A 27,263-nucleotide genomic window follows, 5' to 3' on the forward strand; every position below is an offset into this window, starting at 1 on the left:
CCATTAGCCCTATCTCCCAATAGTACTAACCTTGAAAAGTAGATGGATACGCCCGTTTCTTTGTTTTTCACTGACGAATCCATCTTGCAAAGCTCCCATCTTGACCGTTTGGGCCCGGTTAGAAAGTGACAGGACCAATCAGCAACGAGGAGCAGTACTTTCAGGCGAGTTGTGACGTAAACAAGCAGCAGGAAGAGCTGGTGCAGTTATGGAGGAAGAGATTAGCATGGATGCTGCTACAGCGCCAGTTTTTGTCAGAACTTGACAAAAACTTTGTCTACATATTGAGAGCTTCTACATATTGGTGTATTAACCATTGCAGAAACATAAAACATGATTTTGGTAATTACCAATGCTGTTAATTTAGGGCATTATAAAGCAATGTACTAGTGTACATTGCTTTATAATGCACATATGGAATAGTTAACACAGAGTATAGAAACTTCTACTGTTCATGACCATAAGGGAAACATGTCGATTTGTTTCTTGTGGATTAAAGGATAACAAGATATAAAGTATTATGACCACAGCTGCTATCTCTACATATCTTGTCTCAGAGTTTTCTCATCTATCTTAAGGATAATGGGGATTTCTTGGTTTTATTTCTGTGGCTAACTAATCTGAAAACCACAGTTTAAAGAAAAAGACACATACTTGGATTCGTACTGAGGACTTTTTTGATTTGGCCTCACATTTACAGGATAAAATTGATGGTTGTGTTCGATGATTAACCTGAACATGTTTGTTTGAGAGATGGCTGGGCAATTTAAGGATGAGAATGTTTTCTTGGGTCATTTTATTTAATCTGATTTAACCTCAAATCTTAAAAGGATAAAAATTCTATTTTTGCGTAATTTTTTTATCCTGAGCCTTTTTTTTTTTTTTTTTTTGTCTCAGACATATTTTGGCTTTTGAGGATTAAAAGTAATTTATGGGTTATTTATGCCACTAACATTATTCTGCAAGAGACAAATCTGCATTTTAAAGAATTAAGATGATTTTGTAAATATTTATGACCATTATCCTAATATTGAGATTTATTGCCATGATTAAAACTGAGGGCAGAAGGTTGGGATTTGATTCCCAGCTCTTGCAGCCACATGTCAAAGTGTCCTTGAGCAAGACTCTTAACCTCAGATTGCTCCCCCTGCTGCACCAGTGGTGTGTGAATGTGAATAAATACAGTAGGTTTATACTGATGGGCACTTTACACAGCAGCCTCTACCATCAGTGTGTGAATGGAGGAATGGGTAGGTGTGTGTGCATGTGCTGTAAAAGCTCTGAGCAATCAGAAGACAAGAAAAGCATGAAAGCTCAAGTCCACTTACCATCCCTGCAGATTTAAGATAAAGATACATTTTTGAAAAATATTCATGATGATAGCTTCTATCTAGCCCTTAAAAACATTCATTACACTATTTTTTTAAGTATTAAATCTATTTTGTTTTAGAGATAGCCTTGCTGTTTTGAGGATAAAGAGGATTTTTGTGTGTATTCTGGGTAAAAAAAAAAAATAACTTTTTGGCCTCATATTGTAGACAGCTTTTGTCAGATGAGGCACAGTCTGCAGATAAGAACACCAGCAGCCATTTTCTTTTGTTTCACCCACACCCTTTTTTCTAAAATCACGCCTCTTCTTGCACAGAGACTCTGGTGGTGGCGGCATGCCGGCTCTGCAAACAGCCTCCTCCTGGTGTCTGTCTGGGGATTGGCGGATGCAGTGGGGAGGGAGGGGGTTAGAGGTTAATTATAGACAACAGAGAGGTCACAGGGCCTATTATTTTGGAGCCGAGACCTGCAACGGTCCAATGGGGATGACATTTACGACGAGGGCCTGGCCCCACCCCTCCATCACCATCCCACCCCGTGCACGCCATCACTCACGTTTATCCTGAAGGGGCCGACAGTGGGACTCAGCGGTCTGATAATGAAAAGGCCCTTAGCGGTTGGAGGAGGCAGGATGATGAATTGAATCCCTCGATGTTCTCTGGCTGCGTCAGGGGGCCTCAGCAGAGCCCTTGACAACTAATTGAAAGCCCCCGTACCCTCCTCTTAACTCGCAGACTTCCTTTATCACTCTAATTATTAGGGTTAAGTGAGTCTCCCAGGGGATTGTGGGTAGTGGGATAAATGTGTAGGACCTGCAGAGTCATCTCATCAGATAAAGAGAAAATAGTAAACCATAAATTATCTGTTTACAGGTCTGAAACCAAGGCCAGGGAGCTGTAGCTGAGTACAGATCGTTCACCAGGTCTTTCATACATTTTGTACCAATAACAACATTTTATTTAAAGATTTGGCAAAATAAAGACTTAAGAAAAAGATTTACTATAACAAAAGGTTGTGATTGTTAAGTTTGTCATTTCTTAAACCAGCATCTCCAACCCTGACAATAAATGTATCAGTTTAATGTTTGTATCAAAAGGCTCAATCCAAACTAGACCATCCACAAATACATTTGCAGTAAACAGAAGGTGGATTCACCCACAGCAGGAAGTAGTCCCAAATACAAGCACTGTTTCCTCTCAATCCATCTTTAAAATTAATCAGTCCATGGGTCAAGCACAGTTCCAGTTGAAACTGAGAATTAAATTTCACATTAAAAACAAACATCAAATTATGTGACAAAAAATATGCATTATTTGGTTAGATGAGTGGTTGGTTGGTTGGTCTAGTTAGTTAGTTCAGTAGGAAGTTGGTTGGTAGGATCCCAGAGGAAAATCTTAATGCTCCAGGCTTTCTTTTCTACCTCTCACAAGACAAAGTCTTGATTCTCATCCCAGCCTCTTTAAAGAGGCTATATGTAACTTTTAGAAAAAAATCAGTGTAGCGACACCGCTGGCCATTAGGCAAACTACAACAGTATTGTGTTGCGACGGCGCACTCCTTGTGCATGAATGAGCCTCCGGTTTATCAGCTGATACACATGCAGACCAAGGTGATTTACTGGCACCATGTATACAGAGGAGGTGAGTGAAGTAACAAAATAAAAACACTCAGTGAGCAACGTGACGTTAGTGTTGTCTGGATAGCATCTTTGTTGGCAAGCTAACATAATTTAGCATACGTTTTATAGAACATAACGCTACATTGTATTTCATGGTCTGAAGTCATGCCCTACCTTTTCTACAGAAACATGGCCATCTCTGGATCAGTGTTTACCCCCAGCACAGAGCAAAGCTCCCTCCGTTTCTCAAATGCTCCAATATTTACCCTTGATTTCCCCCTGCATCAGTCAAGCTCTCGTTTAACTTGACAGGCTTCAGCGGGTACAACTATCTTGTTTTTTTAAGTTTAAGCTGACTTTGTATGGATGTTTGGGTTGCATTAGCAGGTCATTTACTCATGGAAACAGCCTTCTCCATTGGTGTTTCTTCCCATTCCCATCACCGTAGCCAGGTATAAACAGAGCAGGGGGGTGCGCGTACTACACAGCACCCCACGTCACATCCATTGAGATTTCGCAGAAAATTCAGCCTGAGTTCTTTACAGATAAATAACTCAGCAGGCTTATACAGGCAAACTACGGAAGAGTATTAGGGCCACTGAAAAAAAAAATTTTAGACGTATTTTTTTTGTCACTTGTGAGAAAAAAAGTCAGAATTCTGAGATTAAAGTCAAAATTCTGACTTTAATCTCAGAATTCTGAAAAAAAATTGAGACTTTTTTCATTTGAAGAATAAAGTCAGAATTCTGACTTTTTTTTCTCAGAATTCTGACTTTAATCTCAGAATTCTGATTTTTTTCTCAGAATTCTGACTTTAATCTCAGAATTCTGACTTTAATCTCAGAATTCTGACTTTTTCTCACAAGTAAAAAAAAAAATTTTTCGTCTCAAAATTTTTTTTCAGTGGCCCTAATACTCTTCCGTAACAAACAAGGGAGACATAGAGCCTCGTTCTTCACATCGGGTAAAGTGCGCACCAATATGTACTCAAAAATGAGAAGTGTGAAAGCAGAAAACGTTCATATAGCCCCTTTAAAGTTTCAGACCTTTCTCATTAGTTTCTTTCTTGTTTCTCCTAAAATTCACCAGGAGCAATGGTTAAGACTACAGCCAATGAGTCGTACTTGAGACTTTAAGCAGATATCTTGGTAATATTTCATTGTAATCTCCAAAGTAGAAAATAATGAGACATAGAGAGACTGTGAGGAGCCTATAAACCTCTAATAAAAATTCACAACTTGTCATCCATCCATCCATTTTCTTCACCACTTATTCCGTTGGGGGTCACGGGAGGCTGGAGCCTATCCCAGCAGTCATCGGGCGAGTGGCAGGGACCCAGACCCATGCATGCACAGGGAGAACATAGAAACTCCACACAGAAAGGCTGTGCCCAGGAAGGAACCGGGACCTTCTTGCTGTGAGAAAGCAAAACTTTATCATTTTTTAAAACTTCCCATGAAACAGACATCATCAATACTGATGCTTCTATAAGAAACAGGTTTTAGCTGGGTGGCCAACAAAACAGACAATCAGCAAGTTTTTTTCTGTCATTGTTAGTGCCTATTAAAGGGATACTTCAACATTTTGGCAAATTTGCCCGTTTCCATAATTCCTATAGTCTTATTAATAGGTTTGTTTCCTTTAGTTGTTGGTGCAAGCTGTTTTTAGATCTGGGGGGACTGATATACCAGCTGCACAGCTAACGCTATTGAAGTAGACGGAATTTTTTGCTTTCCCTCATCAAACTCATCAAATACACAATCCAACAACTCCAAAACGCTCTCGTGGGCAAGTCGTGACCTGTACATTCACCACACTATGAAATAATCATGGAACATTACGAGACGGAGATGTTTTAAAGTTACATGCAAAGCCAGAACTACACTCCAGACATGGCTGCTGCACTGTGTCACTCCACCCAGTGGTTTGCTCAAGAAATAGTTCCCAGTATTTGCTTCATGTGTCATAATGTTACATAATTATACGTTATTATTTCATAGCGTAACCAGGGAGGGCCAGCAGCAAAGTTCTTGACATACACAGGGTCCCCTGGCTTAAAGAGTCTGCACCGAGCATGTTGGTCCCTTCTCCTCTTCTGCTTCTCCTGTGACTGTACCACCTTTCCTCCCACATCAGGTCACAGTAGATCCAGATGAGATTTGGGTTTACCCCCATCAACATCTCCGCCGGAGCCACTCCTGTTGTGGTGTGTGGAGTGATCCTGTACTGGAACAGGAAACGTGAAAGTTTAGTTTCCAGAGTGTGCCCTGACATGTTTCTCAGTCCATCCTCAATGTCTCTACAGCACGTTCTGCTAAGCCATTTGAGGCAGGGTGGTATGGTGCAGTGCGTACATGTCAGATTCCATTTTTCTCCATGAACTCCTGGAAAACTGCACCTGTGAGGGTGGGACCATTGTCAGTCACAACCGTGTCAGGCAGCCCGTGCGTGGCAAAGATGCTTCTTAGTGTCTCTGTAGTGGCTGGGGCTGCAATGTTTGACATAATGTGTGCTTCTAGCCATTTTGAATGAGCATCTACCAACACTAGGAACATGTGACCCATTACTGGACCTGCAAAGTCTAAATGTAACCTGGACCATGGCCGACTCGGCCACTCCCAGGGGTGCAGCGGAGCAGGTGCTGGTTGATTTTGGTTACCTTGACACTGTGAACATGCTTTCACCTGATCCTCCAAAGCACTGTCCATTCCAGGCCAACACACAAATGACCTGGCTAGGCTTTTCATGCGGGAGACTCCAGGGTGGGCCACATGTAGCTCCTTTTAAGACTCCACTTGTATAGCTCCAATAAGCGGTATGCACTCACCGCTGTACTGTTTCAGTCTCATGTCTGTCTTTTCAAGTGCAGGTGTTTCACCAGGTTTCCACACCTTGTGGTAGGTAGCTTGACTTATCACTAAAGCTGAAGCACCTGTGTCCACTTCCATAGTCAGCTCCTTGCCATTGACCACCAGCTTTGCATAGAAAGGCTCTGCTTTAGGCATACTGAGGTTAAACATGTTAAAGGAACACTGTTCCTCAGGCTCCTCACTCTGCAGGTGATGTGTAGTTGTCCTGGGCTTTGTCTTCCTCCAGTCCATTTTAGCTTTATTTTTAGCACCTCTGTACTTCTTTGCTATGTGCCCCTTTTTCTGACAACTGTGGCACACTGCATCTTTAAAAGAACAGCAACATGAGCTCCCCCGCACCTGTAACACTCCACAGACTTTGCTGACTTTCCTTTCTTTTCCTTGAAAACATGGTGAACAGCACCTGACTGCACAGCACCGTTAGCCTGTTGGATGTCCTTAGTGTTGTTAGCTGCTGTTTCCATTGCTTGGGCAATTTCTAATGCCTTTTTAAAAGTCAGTGTGGCTTCTCCCATTAACCTGCGCTGCATGGCGTCATCGTTAATGCCACACACTAACCTGTCTCGCAGCATGTCGTCCAAAACACTGCCAAACTCACAGAATTCAGAGAGTTGTCGCAGCTTCGTGACGAATGTGGACACAGAGACACCTGGTTTGCGTGAATGAGTGTGGAACTTGAAGCGCTGCACAATCACCGAAGGTTTGGGGTTGTGATGATTCTGCACCATTGTCACCAGTTCTTTAAAACTCAGGTCACCTGGCTTCCTTGGTGTTGCTAAGTTGCATATCAACTTGTATGTCTTTGCACCGCACACACTTAGGAGAATCGAGCATTTCTTGTCCTCCTCAGTGATCTCATTAGCCAAGAAAAAGTGCTCCAGCCGCTCCACATACTCTATCCAGTCGCTGTCCCTCTCAACAAACTCCGTTAGCGAGCCGATTGTAGCCATAGTGCTAACTCAACGCGAACTTCTTCTCCGTGACCTACTTTACTAATGTGGCATCTTCTTGCAGTTTATCCTCGTCGCCAATTGTGTTATAACCTTAACCATAAACTCCATCTATAACAGATTCTAACAACTTTATATCTTCATGCTGTCCTCAAGCTGTACACCAAATGTTAGCCTAATCACAATTTTCCTCTAGAAGGAGTTAATCCATGTATATTCTTAGAAAATAGGCAAAGAGTCACCCAAATTCCAAAGGAGGCACTGCTGTTAGCTCCAGACTGGATACAAATGTCTACCAAAGTGCAACCAAGGTGAGACACAGTGCTTTCAGTGTACAATTATTTACATGACCAATTTAGAATGTAAATTTTCCCCACCTTCTCTTTGAACACATTGACCATTTTGATTAATCTGTTAAATGCTTCCCTGATTTAAAAGTTTATTGTCACACAGGAGTAAAGTAGTATGACATATTTACATGTAAAGAACTGAAATGAAAGAATTTTTGTGTTTTTTTCACTTAAAACAATCAACAGACAATTCATTACAAGGGTTTGTTAGTCATAATTTAACATTAGACAATAAATCAACAAAGGGTTGCAGTTCACTTCCAAAGTAACTGCTGTGTTGCATGGAAAATGATATTAAGTAAATAAATGTGAATAAATTTCCTTTTACACCTCGTCTTTATCTCAGATTGGGGGAACAGCTTGCTCTTCTCTGTTGGGATCTTTTTTTAAAGCTGCAGCATAAAAACTTCAGTTAACCATGATGGAGTGAACTCTGATCCCTAGTGGAAACGAGAGAGCGTGGATGGTGTGTTTGGGTTTAAACTATTGTGTAGCAGATATAATCCCTGAAACCTGCTGAGCAGCAGGCCTCAGTATGCTGAATACAAAACCGAGTGTAAATGGGATGGGGGATTACGATGGATCCACTCTGCACGCTGACTTTCTCACCTCTGCTTCTCTATAAGCCTATTAGAGCAGGAGAGCAAATCAGCAGTGTTGTAACAGAATATGGTTAACCCTGTGTGTGTGTATGTGTGAGCTGAGCAGGTACAGCGGCTGTGTGCTCTCTCTCTCTATCAGGTTGTGTGATGAGGCAATAAACTTTCACTTCTGGCACCAACATGCAGTTTATTCTGAGAACAACAGAGGCAATCAAGATCTCTGATTCCTGTAGTAATATTGCCAAAAAATGTGAAAGCACATAAACAAATAATTGAGCCATCTGTTGGTTAAAGGGATATTTCAGTAAGGTACTTGGTCATAGTTATTTTATTAGCCACAAGACATTTAAGTCATTGCCCCTTTAAGGAGAGAACACTCTGTGTATGAGATTTGCAAGCACATGAAACACCTGTTTGATTAGGTACCAAATGTATGGTTTTAAATTAATCTGTCGAAAGTAACTCAAAACAGTCTAAAATAGAAGCTGGTTGCTGTTTTTTACCTTAAATTGCCAATGTGGAATTTATATATACGACGCTTAACAAATTTATTAGACCACCACCCAAAGTAAGGTTTATGCCACAGCTGCCCTAAATGAACAGCATTGGTAATTACCAAAATCATTTTTTATGTTTCCGCAATGGTTAATACACCAATATGTAGAAGCTCTTTAACCCAAATGATATTTTTAATTCTAAAATATAATTATTATTGTTATCCATGAATTTTTAAATTTACTGATTTACAAAAAAAACCCCTGAAAAATAGTAAAGCACATTATTATTTCTTGATCAATATGTCAAATTATAGTTATTTACTTGCTTCCTGAAGAGAAAAATAAGTTTTAGTGGTTGAATGTTATGCTTGATTAATTTCTGACTTCTCAGAGAAGCCCAGTGAGCCGGCTCAGATTTGGGTATAAAAAGGTCAATTCAGTTTGAAATTCCTCATTCTTGTTCAAAATGATAAAATGTGGGGAGCTCAGTGAAAATGAAAGAGTCTACATTAAAGCACTTCATGATGCTGGATGGTCTCTGAGACAAATATGACAGGTGGTCTAATAAATTTGTTGAACACTGTATATATTCATACACTATATTGCCAAAAGTATTCACTCACCCATCCAAATAATTTAAATCAGGTGTTCCAATCACGTCCATGGCCATAGGTGTATAAAATCAAGCACCTAGGCATGCAGACTGTTTCTACAAACATTTGTGAAAGAATGGGTCGCTCTCAGGAGCTCAGTGAATTCCAGCGTGGTACTGTGATAGGATGCCACCTGTGCAACAAGTCCAGTGGTGAAATTTCCTCACTCCTAAATATTCCACAGTCAACTGTCAGTGGTATTATAACAAAGTGGAAGCCATTGGGAACAACAGTAACTCAGCCACGAAATGGTAGGCCACATAAAGTGGGGTCAGCGGATGCTAAGGCGCATAGTTCGCAGAGGTCACCAACTTTCTGCAGAGTCAATGGCTACAGACCACCAAACTTCATGTGGCCTTCAGATTAGCTCAAGAACAGTGTGTAGAGAGCTTGATGGAATGGGTTTCCATGGCTGAGCAGCTGCATCCAAGCCATACATCACCAAGTGCAATACAAAGCGTCAGTTGCAGTGGTGTAAAGCACACCGCCACTGGACTCTAGAGCAGTGGAGACGTGTTCTCTGGAGTGATGAATCGTGCTTCTCCATCTGGCAATCTCATGGATGAGTCTGGGTTTTGGGGGCGCCAAGAGAACGGTACTTGTCTGACTGCGTTGTGCCAAGTGTAAAGTTTGGTGGAGGGGGATTATGGTGTGGGACTGTTTTTCAGGAGATGGGGTTGGCCCCTTAGTTCCAGTGAAAGGAACTCTGAATGCTTCAGCATACCAAGAGATTTCGGACAGTTCCACGCTCCCAACTTTGTGGGAACAGTTTGGGGATGGCCCCTTCCTGTTCCAACATGACTGTGCACCAGTGCACAAAGCAAGGTCCATAAAGACATGGATGAGAGAGTTTGGTGTGGATAAACTTGACAGGCCTGCACAGAGTCCTGACCTCAACCTGACAGAACACTTTTGGGATGAATTAGAGTGGAGACTGAGAGCCAGGCCTTCTTGTCCAACATCAGTGTGTGACCTCACAAATGCACTTGTGGAAGAATGGTCAGAAATTCCCATAAACACAGTCCTAAACCTTGTGGAAAGCCTTCCCAGCAGAGTTGAAGCTGTTATAGCTGCAAAGGGTGGATCGACGTCATATCAAACCTGATGGATTAAGAATGGGATGTTTCTTAAGTTCATATGCGAGTCAAGGCAGGTGAGCGAATACTTTTGGCTATATATATATATATATATATATATATATATATATATATATATATATACACATATATACACACACACACATATATATATATAAAATATTTCAATATTTAGCATGTATATTTGGTCACCTGACCAATACAAAACCAGGGGCTGTGATGTCATTGTTAATAACCTTTTATCGAGTTTTCTCCCCTTTTGCAGCTATGACAGCCTCCACTCTTCTTGCAGGGCTCTCTACAAGAATTTGCAGAGTTTTTGTGGGAATTTGTGCCCATTCATTCTGTAGAGCATTTATGATGTCAGGCACTGATGTTGGACCAGACAGCCTGGCTCTCAATCTCCATTCCAGTTCGTCCCAAAGGTACTTGATGGAGTTGAGGCCAGGGCTCTGTGGGCTAGTCAAGTTCTTCCTCTGAACTCATCAAACCATGGCTTTCTAGTCCTTCTTTGCGAACTGAGGCACAGTCATGTTAGAATAGAAAAGGGCCTTCTCCAAACTGTTGCCACACAGTTGGAAACATAGCACTGCCCAGAATGCGTTGGTATTCTGAAGAATTAAGATTAGCCTTGACTGGAGATAAGGGACCTAGACCAATTGCTGAGAAACAGCTACATGCCCTTATTCCTCCTCCACCAAACTTCACAGCTGGCACAATGCAGTCAGACAGGTAACGTTCTCCCAGCATTCTGCCAAACCCATGCCGACCCATCTCACTGCCAAAGAGAGAAAAATGATCCATCCCTCCACAGAACACGTTTCCACTGGTCCACAGTCCAGTGTTGGTATGCTCTCTCTCCATCTGGCATTGGACTCAGTGATTTGAGGCTTGCATGCAGCTGCTCGGCCATGGAAATTCATTCATGAAGCTCCCGCTTTAGAGTTAACATTAAAAAGTTCATTAAAGTTCAGCCATGCAATCAACAGAGTTGGGCCATTCACAAAAGACATGCTTTGTGGTTGAGAAACACTTCTACTTTCTAATAATATCACTTACAGTTGAATGTGGCATCCCAGTATGATGACCATAACTCTAATTCTGTGTAAAAGGGTGCAGATGGAGATGGAAAGCATTTTTACCCCCCCCCCCCCCCCACACACACACACCTTTTTTGAGATTAAATTAAGAATTATGACTATTTTCTCAGAATTCTGAGTTTTATCTTTGAATTTGAAACACACAAAAAACTTCAGCAGTATAAAAATCAGAATTCTGACTTTTTCCTGAGAATTTTGAAAAACAAACAAACAAACAAACAAACAAACAAACAAACAAAAAACAAAAGATAAAAAAACAAGGATCTCAAAAAGTGCACTGATTATTTTATTCAGAAATTGTATTCCTGATCCTGGGTGTTACCCACCCCCCACCCACACATGGCACCCATGTGCAATGTATATGTTTCTCTCACTGAAAGGTCAAATGCTTCAGAATCATGTAATCACATTGTTTGAAAAACAATATTGCTGAAAAAAGGTTGCATATGTATTTGCAGCTCGTCTCATCACATCAGTCAAAAAAACCTACTCGGTATATAAGGTTTAAAGCCAAAAAATATCCCCTTTAAAACGCTTGAGCACCTTTTTGATAGACTGTTATCCAGCAGTTGTACTGCAACTCCAGTGACGTAATGCGTCCCGTTTGTGTAACGCGCTGACGTCATTCCTTTTGACGCTGATTGGGTGTCCATTCAGCTTATACTGCCGGAAGTGTACTCAGTGGGGGAGAAGGCTAATTAATATTTTCGTGTTTTGTAGCTTAGCATCCGTCTTTTTTTTTAAATTCCACATCTTTTAGAGTATGTAGCCGTGTAAGTCGAACGTCTGTCAGCGTAAGGTAAGAGTTATACTTTACGTCAGACACGGTGTTGAGGCAGCTAAAAGCTCGTGAAGTCAAACGTTAGCTTTTTAACCCTAACTAGCAAGCTGTTTCACATTCAATCAGGCTAACATCGAGCTAACTTAGCATTCCTGCTAGTTCACACCCACTCTTTAGTTTTTACTTTATTGTCTTACAAAAGCAGCTTGTGGAGAGAGAAAGGAATAAGTTGTTTATACCTGTCAGTGATTAAAGGCTGTACTACGTTAGTCAGATAATCTGTTAGGATGCTGTAGCATCCCTGTCGATAAGAGCTGCTGCTTTGTGTGATCATTAAAAATAGCTGTTATAAGAACTGTGCTAATGTTAATGTTACATGAGGCTTCAGCTTCAAGGTTAGCCTCTCATGTAACGTTATTATGTTGTTATGAGGAACAGAGAGGGGCTAAAGGTGAGTGAACTCTGGCAGTTATCTAACGCTGCCTCATCTCTAATTCACAGTCTAAGGCTGGACTAAGTTAACATTTACATTCAGTTTCTCGTTCTTTATGGCCATTCTGTTATATATTATTTCAAATTGAATATCTAAAGTAATTGCATTGTGTGTGGAAAACCTAATTTCTCACTGATACTGTCGAGAGAGAAAAAAATGATCACTAAAACTCCCATCTTAAGAATTGTATATCTTTAGTTGTAAATTCACAGGTGAAAACGAACTTATTTACTCATGTAACTTTTACAACGCAATACAATACAATAGCTTTATTTATACCCAAAGGGAAATTCATTTGTCTGGAGTCTCATCTGTTTATGGTAGAATTATGTAGTCTTATTATTATATGTTACTTTTCCTTAAGTAATTTTCATTTTCAACCAGAGTGACTGTACTTTTGCTTGAATACAATAGTCACACACTTTCTCCACCCCTGTGTAGATTTTAGTTTTGGCTTGTGTCTTTCCTGATTCTGTTCCTGTTTTTGACTTTCAGCCCTGAGTGGGATGTCAGGGGAAGTTATTGAAGTTATCCTTGGAAGACGTAGACGTCATACAGCATTTTATATTTTCTGGAGGTAGGCTCACGGATGTCCCGAACACTGACGGCCATGAGTGACAGCACAGTGACCAGCGACCAGCGGCAGCGGTCGGGGTCAGGGCAGACACCACAGCCCTCCACGGGGCCCTTTATTTCTGTCATCACCAACCGGTTAGTTCTGTTCTGTTTTATGATTAATTGCCCAGCCCTATTTGTATGTATGTTTTTCTATATCAGAATGAGAATGACATAAAGAAATGATCATTCCTATGAATAAAACTGTTTTAATCAAATTTGCAACATGAGTCAAAATAATTGCATTAGATATTTTTTCTAAATTGATCAGCCGTACTTTTAAATGTTAACATTTTCCCACACCTTTAACAGCTCTCACTCTTGTATTTTAGGACTACCAACCTGTTGATCCGCGGGGCCATGCTCTTCTCTGTGGGTGTATTCTTGGCTCTGGTGCTGAACTTGCTTCAGGTACAGAGAAATGTCACCCTCTTCCCTCCAGATGTCATCAGCAGTATCTTCTCCTCAGCCTGGTGGGTGCCGCCCTGCTGTGGCACTGCCTCAGGTATGTGAATGTTGTTTGTCATTTTAGAAAAGTAAACAACTCACTGCTGTTCTTTGTTCTTCTTTTAACAAAGAAATGTCATCAAGTTCTGATAAAACTGGCACTTTAGCGGCATCCACGCTGATGTCTTCTGCCATAACCTCTTGTTTGCTGCTTGCTTATGTCACAACTCTACTGCGCCCGAAAGTACTGCCCCTTGTCACTGATTGGTCCTGTCACTTTCTAACCGGGCCCAAACAGTTCAGACGGGAGCTTTGCAAGATGGATTCACCAGTGAGAAACACAGAAATGGGCGTATCCATCTGCTTTGCAAGGTTATCTTAAAGGTGCAGTCTGTAAAATTAAAGGATATTGGCAAAATCAAACAATCAGATTCTAGACTAGGACGCTGTCTTGTCGAAGTAAATGCGGCTACCAGGGAATTAAAAAAAAATAAAAGGAGGTTCTGTTATTCTGTTCCTCCTGTGGTACCGTAGAAACATGCTAAATGCAAAAATCCAAGATGGCGGATGCCATGGAGGAGACTCTCCCTTTGTAGGAATTAAAGGCGTATTCTCAGTTGATAAAAAAACTCATTCATTTAAATTTTTTTAACCCTTTAAATGCCATGTTTTATTGATAATGTGACTGCATTTTTAGATGCAAAATACACAAAAAGTGATTTTTTTTTTTTGCAGGTTACTACATGAAAATTAGATAACTTTTTTTGGATTATTGAAGCCTGGCCTATGTCATTGATTATCAGCAACATTGATTAAAATGCATTATTAGTTTTTTTGTGAGATCAGTTATTCCAAAATACTCACGTTTTTCCCCCTTCTGTGCATGAATGCACACCTTGAAATCATGTTAATAAATATCATACATTTCAAAAATGTTCTACTGCTAAGGAATTTTATTTTTCTCATTTAAGGTCAGCCCTAATCATAAATGTCAAATACTCATTCATTTGATCTTTTTTAACCCTTTAAATGCCATGTTTTATCAATGATGTGACTGAATTTTTGATGCAAAATACCCAAAAAACGATTTTTGCAGGTTACTACATGAAAATTTTTTTATTGCAGCCTGGCATATGTCATTGATCTGCACATAAACAAAACCTCAGAGTTAGTGAGAGGTGGAAGAGTTGGCAGTATAACACAAAAATCTGGTGGAAAAAACATGTATTTCCTGCCCTCGGCCATATATGGTAAAAGTGACGCTACAGGGTAAAAAAATGGTCCAGGTACAAATGTAAAGCCCCAACTCTCAAATGTAGCCCAGACACCAGAAAATGCATGATTCGTGTCTTAATGGCGTATGGATAAAAAAAAAGTGGTTTGAATGGGTTTCAATGGGGACTTTTTGCACGCCAGGGATATTAACGCTATAAAAGAGGTTTACTTTATTTATGTTGAGCTGATTGTTGTGGCTGGGACAGAATTTTGAAAATTGTGCAAAAATGAACAAAAAATACAATACATGATAATATTAATTGTGAAAGAGGGCAGAGCTATTTCAAAAAATAACAATAGAGTGTGCATTTTAGGTTCAAGGGGTACCAGAGGGCTAATGTCAATAGGCCTATTTATTAGGGGTGGGAATCACTAGTGGCCCCACGATATGATATTATCACAATATTTGGGTCACAATTCAATTATATATATATATATATATATATATATATATATATATATATATATATATAAATTATATATTATATATTATATTTTGATTTCAAAGATTTATTTTGGGCCTTTTCATGCCTTTATTGGATAGAGGAAGAACGGTGAGTAGACTCGGACACAGAGAAGAGACTTGGGGCGAGACATGCGGTAAAGAGCCACAGGCCGGATTCAAACCCGGGCCTCCCGCTTACATGGGTAGCGCCTTAAACCATCTGTGCGCCCAATAGTACGATTTTAAACATTTTGCAATATAGTGAGTATTGCGATATAATATATTGCAATATTTTTGCGATGTATACCATTTTTTCAACTGTTTAGCTGATTTAGCATTAGCCTTGCCCTCATGTTTGTCATATTTCCACAATATTTTATTTTCATGTAGCACATCTTGCAAACCTCATGAATCATGTCATGTCATGGGAGATAGGGCTAATGGCAGAGGTCTGCGCTGTTACCACTTTACACCAGGAGAAGGCAGACATGAGTAACTTATTCAAAGTTTTGGAGTTTACAGAGTTTGAAAGACACATGCCCAGTCAAGGAGACGAGTCGTAACAGAGGAAAAGACAGCTAATTGTACCGAGAATACTAACAATGCTGGGAGGAATAGAGGACTATTCATTCTTTGCCATGACTTCCACACATAGCGAAGCTAGTGCTTTGCCTCACCTTGACTCCACCCCACCGGGGAGGGAGTAATTGGTGAATTTGATTTTGGGAGTGATCCAGATCATTGTCTGGATCCAGGAATGTTTTTAAAGGATTCTTCACTATTGGGAGATAGCGCTGATGGCGAAGGTCTGTGCTGTCTGAGTGCTTTTCTAGTTTAAAATTGTTTCATGTTTACCAGGTTTGTTCTGCTAAAAATGCTACTAATCTGCATGTTATACAGTGCTGGCCACACTTGACACGGTTTTAAGCCTGATTTTTAGGCCAGATTGCCTCACCTGACCATTGTGGGGGTTATGCTGAGCAGAACCTTGTAGCAAACGATTATTTGTTGGAATAATCCTCAGTCGTTTGGTGTCAGCAAGATTATTTTACTGCTCCAAATTATGTTGTATCCTTCTTGACCTTGAATCGTAACTATCAAACATTTGTGTCTATATGTTTACAATTTAATGTTGTTATGATGCCAACCCACAACTAAGAAGAGAGAGCAGACTGTGTAGCGTCATCAGCATACATACTTTCACAAACATAAACATAACTGTAGCTGGGTGCTGATTTGGATCAATGGGTAGAGCAGGTGCCCAAATGCAGAGCTATAGTCCTCAACGCAGTTCCTGGTCTTGGTGCTTTTTGGTGTAAGTCCTCTGCCGCTTTCTCTCCCATTATTTTCTGTCTATAGCTATCCTGTGTAAATAAGGGCAAAAAAACCCCCAAAAATTATTAAGAAAAAAATTCTTGCCAAGATTTTAGCCAGCTTTTTTTTTTTTTTTTTTTTTTTTTTTTTTTTTTGCATCTTCAGGAAATAAAGTCCACCCACTTTACTCTTAAGTCTTCTGAGGCTGGAGTACAGATTGAAGACCCATGAGTTCTCCTGCTCTAGAGGCACCTGTGGGGAAAACAATTGCAGACCTTTGCAAAAGTTTATCTCAGAAGCTGTGGGTTGAGATACCAGGACAGGGACATGTTTTATTATAATGACTCTCTGATTATGACATCTCATGGCGAGCAGACTCTGAATATAACCAAAACCACAGATTTTGTGTTTTCAGACAGGGGTAGACCACTGACAAAGGACTAGACTGGCTCATTTAACATTTGTAGGGCTGTTAGATACTTCAAATATCCAAGTATGAATGCAAACAATTAGGGATGGGACCGATCCTATCCAATATTGGTATAAGGTCCGATATGGACGTAATTAATAGATCGGATATCTGACTGGCGGTGCCGATCCAAGTGACTGATCCAAATCCATCCTACAGTTTGCGGTAGACCATGAACGCATTGCAGTAAAACACGAGACAGTCTGTGTGTAACTGAGCTAGTATTAGTTAGGATGTTCTTAGAGGTATAATTACCTAGTAGATTAAACGTAAATCTATATTTAGAGTAGTCAAAACTAGTCTAAAGATGAGAGAACACAAAGAAGAGTGGGTGTGACGTTTGCCTGATAATGGGCGGCACTAGCATTGACAGCTAGCGCCGCTAGCGCCTTCGTTCCTCTTTGCAGATTAATACCGTGCTTTTATATTTGGCCTCTTTTCACTTTGGATGAGTAGTCATACGCGAGCTTAACCCTCGACAGCCCACATACCACTTTATTTCCATTTACTCCTTTGGAAAACTGTCGCTAATTGCCGTTAGCTGTTAGCCACCAACAAGCTACTGATTGTCGACATCGGGTGACGGGTCTGAGAGGAAGGCTGCAGCCATTAACTGAAGCTACAGCGGTCTCTAGTGGCGGGAGGTCCGTTACAGTTGAAAAGAGCATTATAGACAGGGATTTCAAGCACGTTCATAAAAAATGATTGGTAATTAGTTTAACCGACTAGTAAATCAATGTTTAGTAGTAGTTCAAATAAATTTGTTTGGAATACATTTAAATTCAATTCATTTTTGATTTTTTTTTGCTTTTAAATAAGAGGAGCTGGGTGGTTTACTACAGCTTCATGTAACCTCTAACATTATACCAACGACAGTAATAATTGTTAAAAAATAAATAAATAAATAAATTAAAAAAAAAAAAAAATATATATATATATATATATATATATATATATATACACACATCGGAATCAGTATCGTTATTGGCACATATTTATCGGAATCGGATCAGAACTGAAAAAAAGTGGATCGGTGCATCCCTACAAACAATGCTATAAAAGTTTTTTTTCTTCATGTCTCCTTTAAGACAAGTGAAAATGCAGTATTTACTAGGGATGTTCTGATACCATTTTTTCCTCCCGATACAATTCCGATACCGAGTACTGATCTGATACCAGTGTGAACTTTGTGGACTAACTGTGCAGACTAGCAAAGTCTTTTATTAAACTCAACAAATAGGATCGTTAATGTACAACATCTCTGTGACCCTAAAGTTGTTTTTCTGCGAGTTTTTGAGGTTTACTGCTAAATATTAACATAAGAGTAATGCAGGGGGATGCATCACAGGCTCTCTCTATCTCTCTAACCATTATGCTCTATTCAGGCAGCATCACATGATCACAGCACAGCCTGCAACTGGCTGATGGAACCTCACAAAGGGAAAACAATATGACAGTTTGCATTCAAGCTAGCGGTAATAAATGATCGTAATTCTGTTAAAATTGATTAAAAAAAAGATGTTCAATATCAGGTTTACTGGTGTGGATTTAAATCAGTAAAGTCCCCAAAAGTCACACAAGATCCAGGCTCGCTGTAAATGCTGCTGCAAGGGATTCAAAGGCATCAATAGCGTCAATGGGATGGCCAACGGCTAGCTTCAAGAGGAAAACCAAGTAAAAGGCAACAATTTATGGTTCAAAAGTTCTTGAACTTTTGATAAACTGTGTCACTTCTTATTGTTTATGACAGCGCCGCTCTGGAAGGCATTTTAACGATCACATTCAGAGAAAAACTGTCACACAGCCGCCATTCTTCTTCACTGCTCTAAAAATGGTAGCTTGTGCATGCAGTGTTTTCAGACAGTGAAGAAGAATTGATTTCTGGTTTATAGCGCTAACATTTAGCGTGGCTGAACGAAGCAAAATATAAAGCTAAACCAAACGGCATCAGTTCGGTGCATGAACTCGTGTACTTGCCAATACCAATACCTGCATTTTAAGCAGTATCCGATATTGGTATCGGAATTGGAACAACTCTAGTGTTTACTTCTGTGCAGTACAGGAACATTCAAAACTGCACACAAATTACTGAAGAATAAAATAAGAAGAAAAATAAGAAAATGTAAACCAATTAAGGTGTCTACAGTGTTGATCTGGTCTTAAGCTCCCCTCCAAAAGGGGTTCTGTAAATCCAACCATCATGGAGGAGCTGCCTAATTAATTTTTCTCTGGTTCCTTTGTTCAGTTAAAGCGTGACCTTCTGATAAACCAGTTTGTTCAACTGTAAGTGAACTGTCACAGTGCAAAGGCATGCAGAACACTGGACTAACAGCCAGATCACCAGGCCTCATCTTTTACAGTTATAAAGGGAAATTATTTTAAATAGAGAATAAAAATCTGACTCAAATTATGGCACAAAAGTCTCTGCTAAACACCCACCATTCCTCTTTGGCTGAACACTGAGACTACAAGCCTTGACTATTAATATTTTTGATAGAATTAACTGGCTTTGCTCATCTTCTAAGCTGGCATTATATCAACACAACACCATTAACCATTTAATGTAATTAGTTTAAGAGTTTTGCCCTTGGCAGTTTATTAAAAAAAGGCTCTTATGGACCATGGAGCAAGTACACATTTACACGCAGCCTGCACAACAAGCCCACCAGGACTACAGCAGTCTAGCCAGCATTATTGAAAACTTTTCCCCAGGGTGTGGAGCGGTGGATGAAACTCAGCGCTGTGCTGCCTGCTCCCAGGAGGCTCAGCGGAAAGCACAACAGCCCGAGGCTCTTCTCCTCCCCAGACACACTGCAAGTCTTGCACATCGCTTCGACTTGTTGCTAACACATTACACTTCCTCCCCCAGGGGAGCACTGCTACAAACATGTCGACAGTGCAGAAATGCCTAACAGAAACAGAGCTATAATGCAAATTTGTTTAACAGGATACCAACTGGCAGCATCTGAGACAAGGTTTTTTTTGATTTTGTCAGGTTTCTATTTTATGATGTTAAAGTCTTATTTTTTGAATAATATTAAAAGATGTGCAAAACTGCACATGCATTGAGCTTAGTAGCTCCTTTTGAGTCTCTTGCTAGCTGTTTGGAATCCCTCCATGCCTGTGTGAACATGGAGTATTATTAGGCCTATTCTTAAACAAAACACCAGTAGACATGTTGGTCTTTCCACCACATTGAATGTAAAAGCTGGATGTGCTGCCTTTTTTTTCATCCTCTCTCTGTCTCTGTCCTGCAGCAATGATCGGCCTGCTGTACCCCTGCATCGACAGCTGTCTGGGTGAACCCCACAAGTTCAAAAGAGAGTGGTCCAGTGTGATGCGCTGCGTGGCTGTTTTTGTGGGCATCAACCACGCCAGTGCTGTATCCTTGAACACATTTGCATTAGTTGTTGCTGTTTTTGGTGCATGCATGTTTGCTGAACTACAACCAGTTCATGTAAGACTTTGATAGTTTCAAATATTTATCCTGCATACAGCAGTAACAACAGGAATAAATATTTTACACATAAAGCACATTTACATTGTACAGTCATAGTTAAGTTCATTATGATTTACTGAATATACTTACATGCAGTTAAGGTGAAACATTGTTATTCCTACTAAATTTGGCCTCTTAAAATGCATGTAAGTGTGTAAAGTTGTAATCACAATCCCAGATAAAGCAGCTGAAGATTAACTCCAACATGTAGACATGTATGACATTCTCAGGGCCTTGTAGTGTAATTTTTATTTTAATAAACATAAATAAAATTTGCTTGCCTCATCAGCAGCCATTTGCAAGTCAGGCGTTTTTCATATCTTGAAATAATATTTGATGCATAATAAGATATTTTTGAGTAGAAATGAGACATGTTTGAGTTTTTGCATTGTGGTTCCATGACATTTGCCCTTCTGCAAATATCTTAATTTGTTCACCATTAATTCCTGTGTGTTTGTGGGCATGAGAGTAAATACATCCATGAAAAAGCTACTTCATGTAAATCAATGCATGAATCCATGTTTTCATCCTTGCAATTAAAAAATTGGCTTCCAGTCCCTTGAAGTGTTTGCCACTAGAATTTCACGCTCCTCTTCACATTCACACAAGAGCCCTGGATTTACTAACAATCTCTGTTAATAGTCTGTTCATGTGATCATCAGTAACGCAGTGTTTACTGTCTGATCCTTGACCTCTGCCCTCCATCAGAAAGTGGACTTTGCCAACAATGTGCAGCTCTCTCTGACTCTGGCGGCACTCTCCATTGGCCTGTGGTGGACATTCGATCGCTCTCGCAGCGGCTTCGGCCTCGGGGTCACCATCGCCCTAATGGCTACACTAGCAACTCAACTCCTGGTTTATAACGGATTCTTCCAGTAAGATCAACCATAAGGAGACACAAATCACAGCTGTAAAGTGCTAAAATGTACCTTAAAGATGCTTCAAAAGTGCTTGAATTTGACCTGTGAATAAGTGTATAAACCCTGAAAATGACTGCAAATGTCCATTCCAAGTTTATATGAGTAAATCCAAATTTGTAAGCATAGCTCTATGTGCTTTAAGAAGATATTTTTTGTTAAACAGACACAAGTGCTTGACCACAACAGAATCTAAAGAGTTTATCAAACATGAAGATGCAGGCTCTACCAAAAATTAAGCAATAAATAGAAATTAAAAAAAAAAAAAAAAAAAATCTTAATACCTTCAGGTGGAAAATAAAGAATAAATCAGTTCGTTTTTTCAAGGCATGCTGTAGTCTAAAAAATGTGTTTCAGCAGAATTTTTGTCATAGCCATATTGTATCATTTCTCCAGTTTTACTGTTTCTGCTGCTTCTTTGTATAAAATGATATTCCAGAGTTAGCTGTCAGTATTTATTGTTTAAAGTATGGCATGTTTCTTCTTCTGTGCAGGTATACGTCTCCAGACTTCCTGTATATCCGCTCCTGGTTGCCCTGCATCTTCTTTGCAGGGGTGATAACTATGGGCAACATTGGGCGGCAGCTAGCTTTGGTAAGAAATGGGAATCTTTTCAAAGAATCTGCTTAAACAGAAGTCTTCTGAATTATTATTTGACACATGCAGGTTTCTTTGAATGGACTGTAAAGTACTAGAAATAGGCCTGTAACCCTATTTACGTTCATCCTGAAGCGTCACACTTTAATACATGCTGTCCCACTATAATACACCTGAGTGGAACAAAATAAGCCGTCAAATGTGGCAGTATCTACCTGCCATTCAAGGTGGCAGTAATGCTCACAACTTTTTAAACTGAGTGCTGTTAAACAGAAAATGAAACAGAACCTGGAACAAAAAACTGAAAAAGAGAGTAATCTAGCAAGATGACATGTTAGAGCTACCTGACCCAACTCTGTCTTTTGGTTGGCTTTGTGGGGAAACTTCAGCTTTGGGGGAACATGTCAAACACACAACTTGATATTGGTTGCTGCAAGTTTCACTACTGTAATGTCAAATAGCTAAAGAGACTTAGAATGAGTCACCAGGGATATTTTGTTGCTTTTTACGCCTACATGCTGGTGATAGCAAGGGCCAGAGATGTTGTGTTTTCGAGTTGTCTGTCCATTCTTGTGAACACATATCCTAAAAATGCTTTGAGGGATTTTCTTCAAACTTTACGCTATGACTAGAGATGTGCTCTGGTCACAACTCTTGAATTACTAAAACTAAACTCCAAGCAGTTTCTTAGAATAGAATATGGTAGAATAGAATACATTTGTTATTGCATATTTTTCAACAGAAGTTGCTGTGTCACTCTTAAAAACAATGAGAACATATATAAGAATAATAAAAGGCGCTACATAAAATTCTTAAAGTCCAGTGCATTCAATGCAATAATTGAAACAACAGTTCAATAAAAACAGAGACATGGCTTTTGAGTCATATTGCACCAGCTGTATTGCACAAAATGATAACACTGTATTGCACGATAAAAAAGATGTTTGGTGAAAATTAAAAACCACATAAATGTTATGCATACATGCTCACAGTGCCAGATGTGAATCCTGTAATGACTGGTGCTCTTGGGGGATTGGTGGCAGTTGCACCTTTGGAGGAAAAGAGGATTGATCTGTTCTAATGAAACTCAGTTTACCAATGAAGTGTGTGAACAACACTGCAGACTGTAGTCTCTGTTAACAGACTGATCGCCATAAAGATCCACGTGTTCAGTGCATATGTGCCCCTCGTTCTCACTGCTCTGGTCATCATAAACAATAACCGGACTGTTTAGCTTAAAACACTGTTTACTCTAGCCATTTGACCAGATTTCTGTCTTTAAAAAACTCACAATAATGGTTAAAACTTTAATACAATGGCCAACGTATTAAAATGTCAGGTTTAACCGTGCTCTGCCACTTCATACAGGTAACAAGCCAGGTTGGCTAGAATATTTGAGCCAGATCTAAGCTCAAGTCTCTTGTGAATCCCTAGCTTGTGAAAGCGATTTCTGCCTCATGGTATTTATTGTTTGTTTTTCAGTATGAATATAAATTCATCCAGGAGAAGACACATCAGGACTGAAGGATCCGCTCCACTCTACTCATAAAGACCGACCTGAAGCCTGAAGCAGGGGAATCCAAGGCAACATATGAGGACCTGCTGACCCTGGACGACTACCCAGGCGGTAAAATGACTCCTCACTCACTGACTGATTGGTGCTTTCTGCTGGACCACAGTATTGCTGTTCAGCTCTGGAGTGCGGAGGGGAACAATGAAAGCAGAGTTGTGTTTTCTTCTTCTTTGCTGCCGTTTATCTCTGCTTACCTGGAGAAAAGGGGATTAGCAGCAAAGCAGCAATCGTTCTGCAGATCAGCTTGGATGTTTCAAACCTTTGGCTCTTTTGTGCCGAATGCAGACACACGGAGGATCAGTTTTAAGTCGGTTCTTATCTCCAGATTCTTTCACGTATCAGTGGAGAACACACTGGCAGCGAACTTCTATTCAGGCAGATATGCATCTATATACCTGACTTTTTATTCTACATTATTAGCCCCTATATCTACGTTTGGATTTTCTTGATAAAGGAATGATGATGTGACTGTACACGTGTCTGTTTCTCACTGAGGACCCAGTGTTCCCCTGCAGAGGTCGTCTGCTCAGAAGAGTACAGTATCATCGGATCCAAAGAAAGAAAGATGAGCGCTTTCCTATGAAGTAAATTTTTACTTTGAAAATCTAGGATTATTTTTAAATAAAAAGATGCAGTTCTGAGTTTAGGGTTTGTGGCTCTAAAAAATCCAGATTCATACAGAAGAGCCTTTGTTTGAACTAGTTCCTTTTATGTTGTTAATGTTATGAAATTCTCCTACAAGTATTCTTTATGAGTCATTGAATATTACAAAAGCACCACAAGAACTTAACTCACTCGGTCAAACATAACCCCAGACTGAAAATGACCATGCATGGGATGCAAAAATGTCTAACCAGATTTCAACCCTGAAACGCTTTACAACTACGGCAGCTTCGTCACTATCCCTTCGTCTCAAAATGAAAGCTTTCAAGTCTAAGCTGTTAATCTGCTGGATGCTAAAACAAGGAATTACCCTGGAATAAAGATCGGTCTGCAGTCTGTTTTATGGAATCTCCCAGAGGAAAAAAGGTATAAACCATCCTTTTGTGTGATGTTTTGCATTTCAACCAGTTAAGTCAAAAACCTGCACCTTCTGTGCTGCATTGTTGCTCTTTCAGCATCATCTGTTTTTACCGTATGGAGTTTGCACGTGTACTAGCCACATGATAGTAAAAGCTCTCAGCCTGCGGTGATCTTCTGAGACGGACTCATGCAAGTTGTCTGCCTTCCTCCACCTTTCATCTGTTGTCCTTACTGAGAAGTGTTTTCAGTCAAACCAGCCCTCCACAAAGGTTTTTTTTCCTTCTGTTTTTTTAAAAGCAAATTGATGATCTTACGAGGGAGAAAAGCAGTTAAAAAGTGGCACCAACCTTGATAGTCTACTCTGTGTTGGTAGATATTCCAGCACATTCTGAGCACTGAAACAGCTGCTTGCAGTACACAAGGATTGGGGTGAATTTCTATCACCTTGTGCAGTGTGTGATTGGGCAGCTGAATACATTTGCAGTAATGACATCAGCACTTTATACTGGTGTAATAGTCGACCGTGTATGTAAGCAGCCTAACTTTTTAGATGAAAAATATGTATTACATGTGCAGGATGTACAGTGGATTTTATGTTTGGAAAAATCTTAACCTAGTCTTATTAATGAGTTAATCACTGTACAGTTATGAAAAAATATGGCTGTTTTAATGACATGTTACAATGTTACCATGTCATTTAGCAGATGCTTTTATCCAAAGTGACGTACACCTGAGATGTAGACAGGTGTTCATGGTGTTAAAGAGCTTGCCCAAGGGTCCACACTGGATACTAATGGTGCCCAGAGCAGGATTTATACCCCCAATCTCCTGTACCAAAGTCGACTGTATAAACGGCTGAGCTATCCAGCTATGCTGCATTTGTAATCAAGCTACAAGCTTGGGAGCAGCTGGATGCTCACTGTGTGTCCTGCTGCATAAGCAACCTTTTAAAGCTTCATTGTTTTTATTTGTTGCCTAATTTTGTCTTAAAGAAGGAGCAGGCTGAAGCAGTTTCTGAAATTAGAAACTCGCTTTTCTCTCATGGTTCTGATGAGGGATTGACCAATTATTGCCCTGGCCGATCATTAAGGCTGGAATGACATTTAGTTGATTATCTGTGCTGGTGTGTTTTATAGAAAGCTGATGAAATTAATTTATCGAAAATGTGCTACTTTGGCTCAACCAGGTGTTGGTCTTCCTCTCTGGCTCTACTTTCACTCTCCAAAGTCTCACCTGATGTCCTGCTAACACTATTGTATTGCTTAGATCAGTGGTTCTCAACTGGTGAGTTGGGACCCAAAAGTGGGCCACAAAGTTTTTCTTAGTGAGCCACAACTGTCTCTGACTTATTTTTCTTGGGATAAATAGCTGTTTTTACATGATAATATATTCATATCTGGTAGTCTCAAGTAAACAAACTTCATATGTCAGTATGGGAAGTACAGTACTGATTTACACATTTTACATCATGTATTGTAGCAAAGAGATAATGACGAAGCTGCTGTGTTTGAAGAGTGAGAATGAACTCAAATCCATCAATGTTTTTTTAAAAATCCGTGGCCACTAGAAGTCTGAAAAATAAACACAAATGCTCTTATTCAAGAACAAAAAAGGTATTAGGATATTTTATATATCCATAGTGGGGTCTGTAGCTGTTTAATTGGTAAAAATGTCAAAATGCCTGCGCTCACTGTCGTCACAATCTAAAACTAAATGGTTGTCAGTGATGAATATGACGTGAATAAAGGGTCAAAAACCCAAAAGTAGACTCAAACCTGGGTGTATGTAAAAGAGTATGACTGATCCTGTATAGCTGACTGTGTTAGCTTGATCAAACTTGACAAACTAATGTTTTTATTGACTAAAATCCTCACGGTGTTATGACAGAGAGGTATTTTGCATCTGAACGTGTTTTTACAGTAATGAATTTATTCTTTTTGTTCGTCATTTTAATACAGCTGCATTTAACATCCTGCTCATCCAGTGTTTCCTAGCGTTAAAGTCTGGGGAAAGGTCTTTTCTCTATGTTTCACAGGGTGGATGTTTTATGAGGCGCCAAAATAAGATGCAGAAAGAAAACAGGGAATGTATTCATGTCAACACTGCTGGGTCATTTAAGGGATTTTTTATGATAATTTATGAGATATTATAGATAAAATCCCTACCAGTTGGTGTTAAATTTAAAAATTCTGTCACTTATGTGGAAAAACCCTGAAGGAAACACATTTTTAATCTGTTTTTAGATTTTGACATGTTTTCTATCAGAGCTGTAGAAAATGTTTTCAAAACTTGAGAGATTGTTACGGTCACTTTAGGATGAAAAAAATATAAACTGGAATTAACCACAATAAAACTTTTTATGTTTAAAATACCACATCCTTCTATTCTCATTGTTATTCTGACATGTTCTTTATGTTTAGATGTGAATCCTTTTTGATAACATTTCCGCAATGCTTCAAAGAAATGTTTGAAACAGCAGCTGTAAAACAGACGGACTAAAATACTCTAAAATCATATTTTAATGCAGACAGGGAACCGACCTTTGTGCCTTTGGTTCAGCAGTTTTGCATGCACTTGAAATGAAATAAAGATTTATTAAAAGCAACATGTAGTGGGAATGAGGGATATTGGATTATTGCAGATATCTGATATGCAGATATTTTCAAACTTATTTTAGCTGATAGAGACTGATGCCCTTTTTTCAATGTAAAGAACTATTGGCTTCAATTTGATTTGATTACCATTACGA

General features: G+C 39.6%; 1 protein-coding gene and 1 pseudogene across 1 annotated transcript; one reads left to right on the top strand and one right to left on the bottom strand.

Moving 5' to 3' along the window:
* Nucleotides 1-2,558: 2,558 nt before the first annotated feature.
* LOC121506589 lies at nt 2,559-6,048 on the bottom strand (annotated as a pseudogene).
* A 5,675-nt stretch (nt 6,049-11,723) lies between these two features.
* Nucleotides 11,724-26,885, top strand: insig2 (insulin induced gene 2). The gene is made up of 7 exons (XM_041782402.1): nt 11,724-11,865; nt 12,836-13,051; nt 13,288-13,460; nt 20,163-20,287; nt 21,113-21,279; nt 21,816-21,915; nt 23,401-26,885. The coding sequence occupies exons 2-7, from the start codon at nt 12,930-12,932 to the stop codon at nt 23,440-23,442; spliced, it is 729 nt and encodes a 242-aa protein (XP_041638336.1). The 5' UTR covers nt 11,724-11,865; nt 12,836-12,929; the 3' UTR covers nt 23,443-26,885.
* The last annotated feature ends 378 nt before the right edge of the window (nt 26,886-27,263 follow it).

This window comes from Cheilinus undulatus, unplaced genomic scaffold, assembly GCF_018320785.1.
Source record: "Cheilinus undulatus unplaced genomic scaffold, ASM1832078v1 Contig1, whole genome shotgun sequence".
NCBI classification, from domain to species: domain Eukaryota; kingdom Metazoa; phylum Chordata; class Actinopteri; order Labriformes; family Labridae; genus Cheilinus; species Cheilinus undulatus.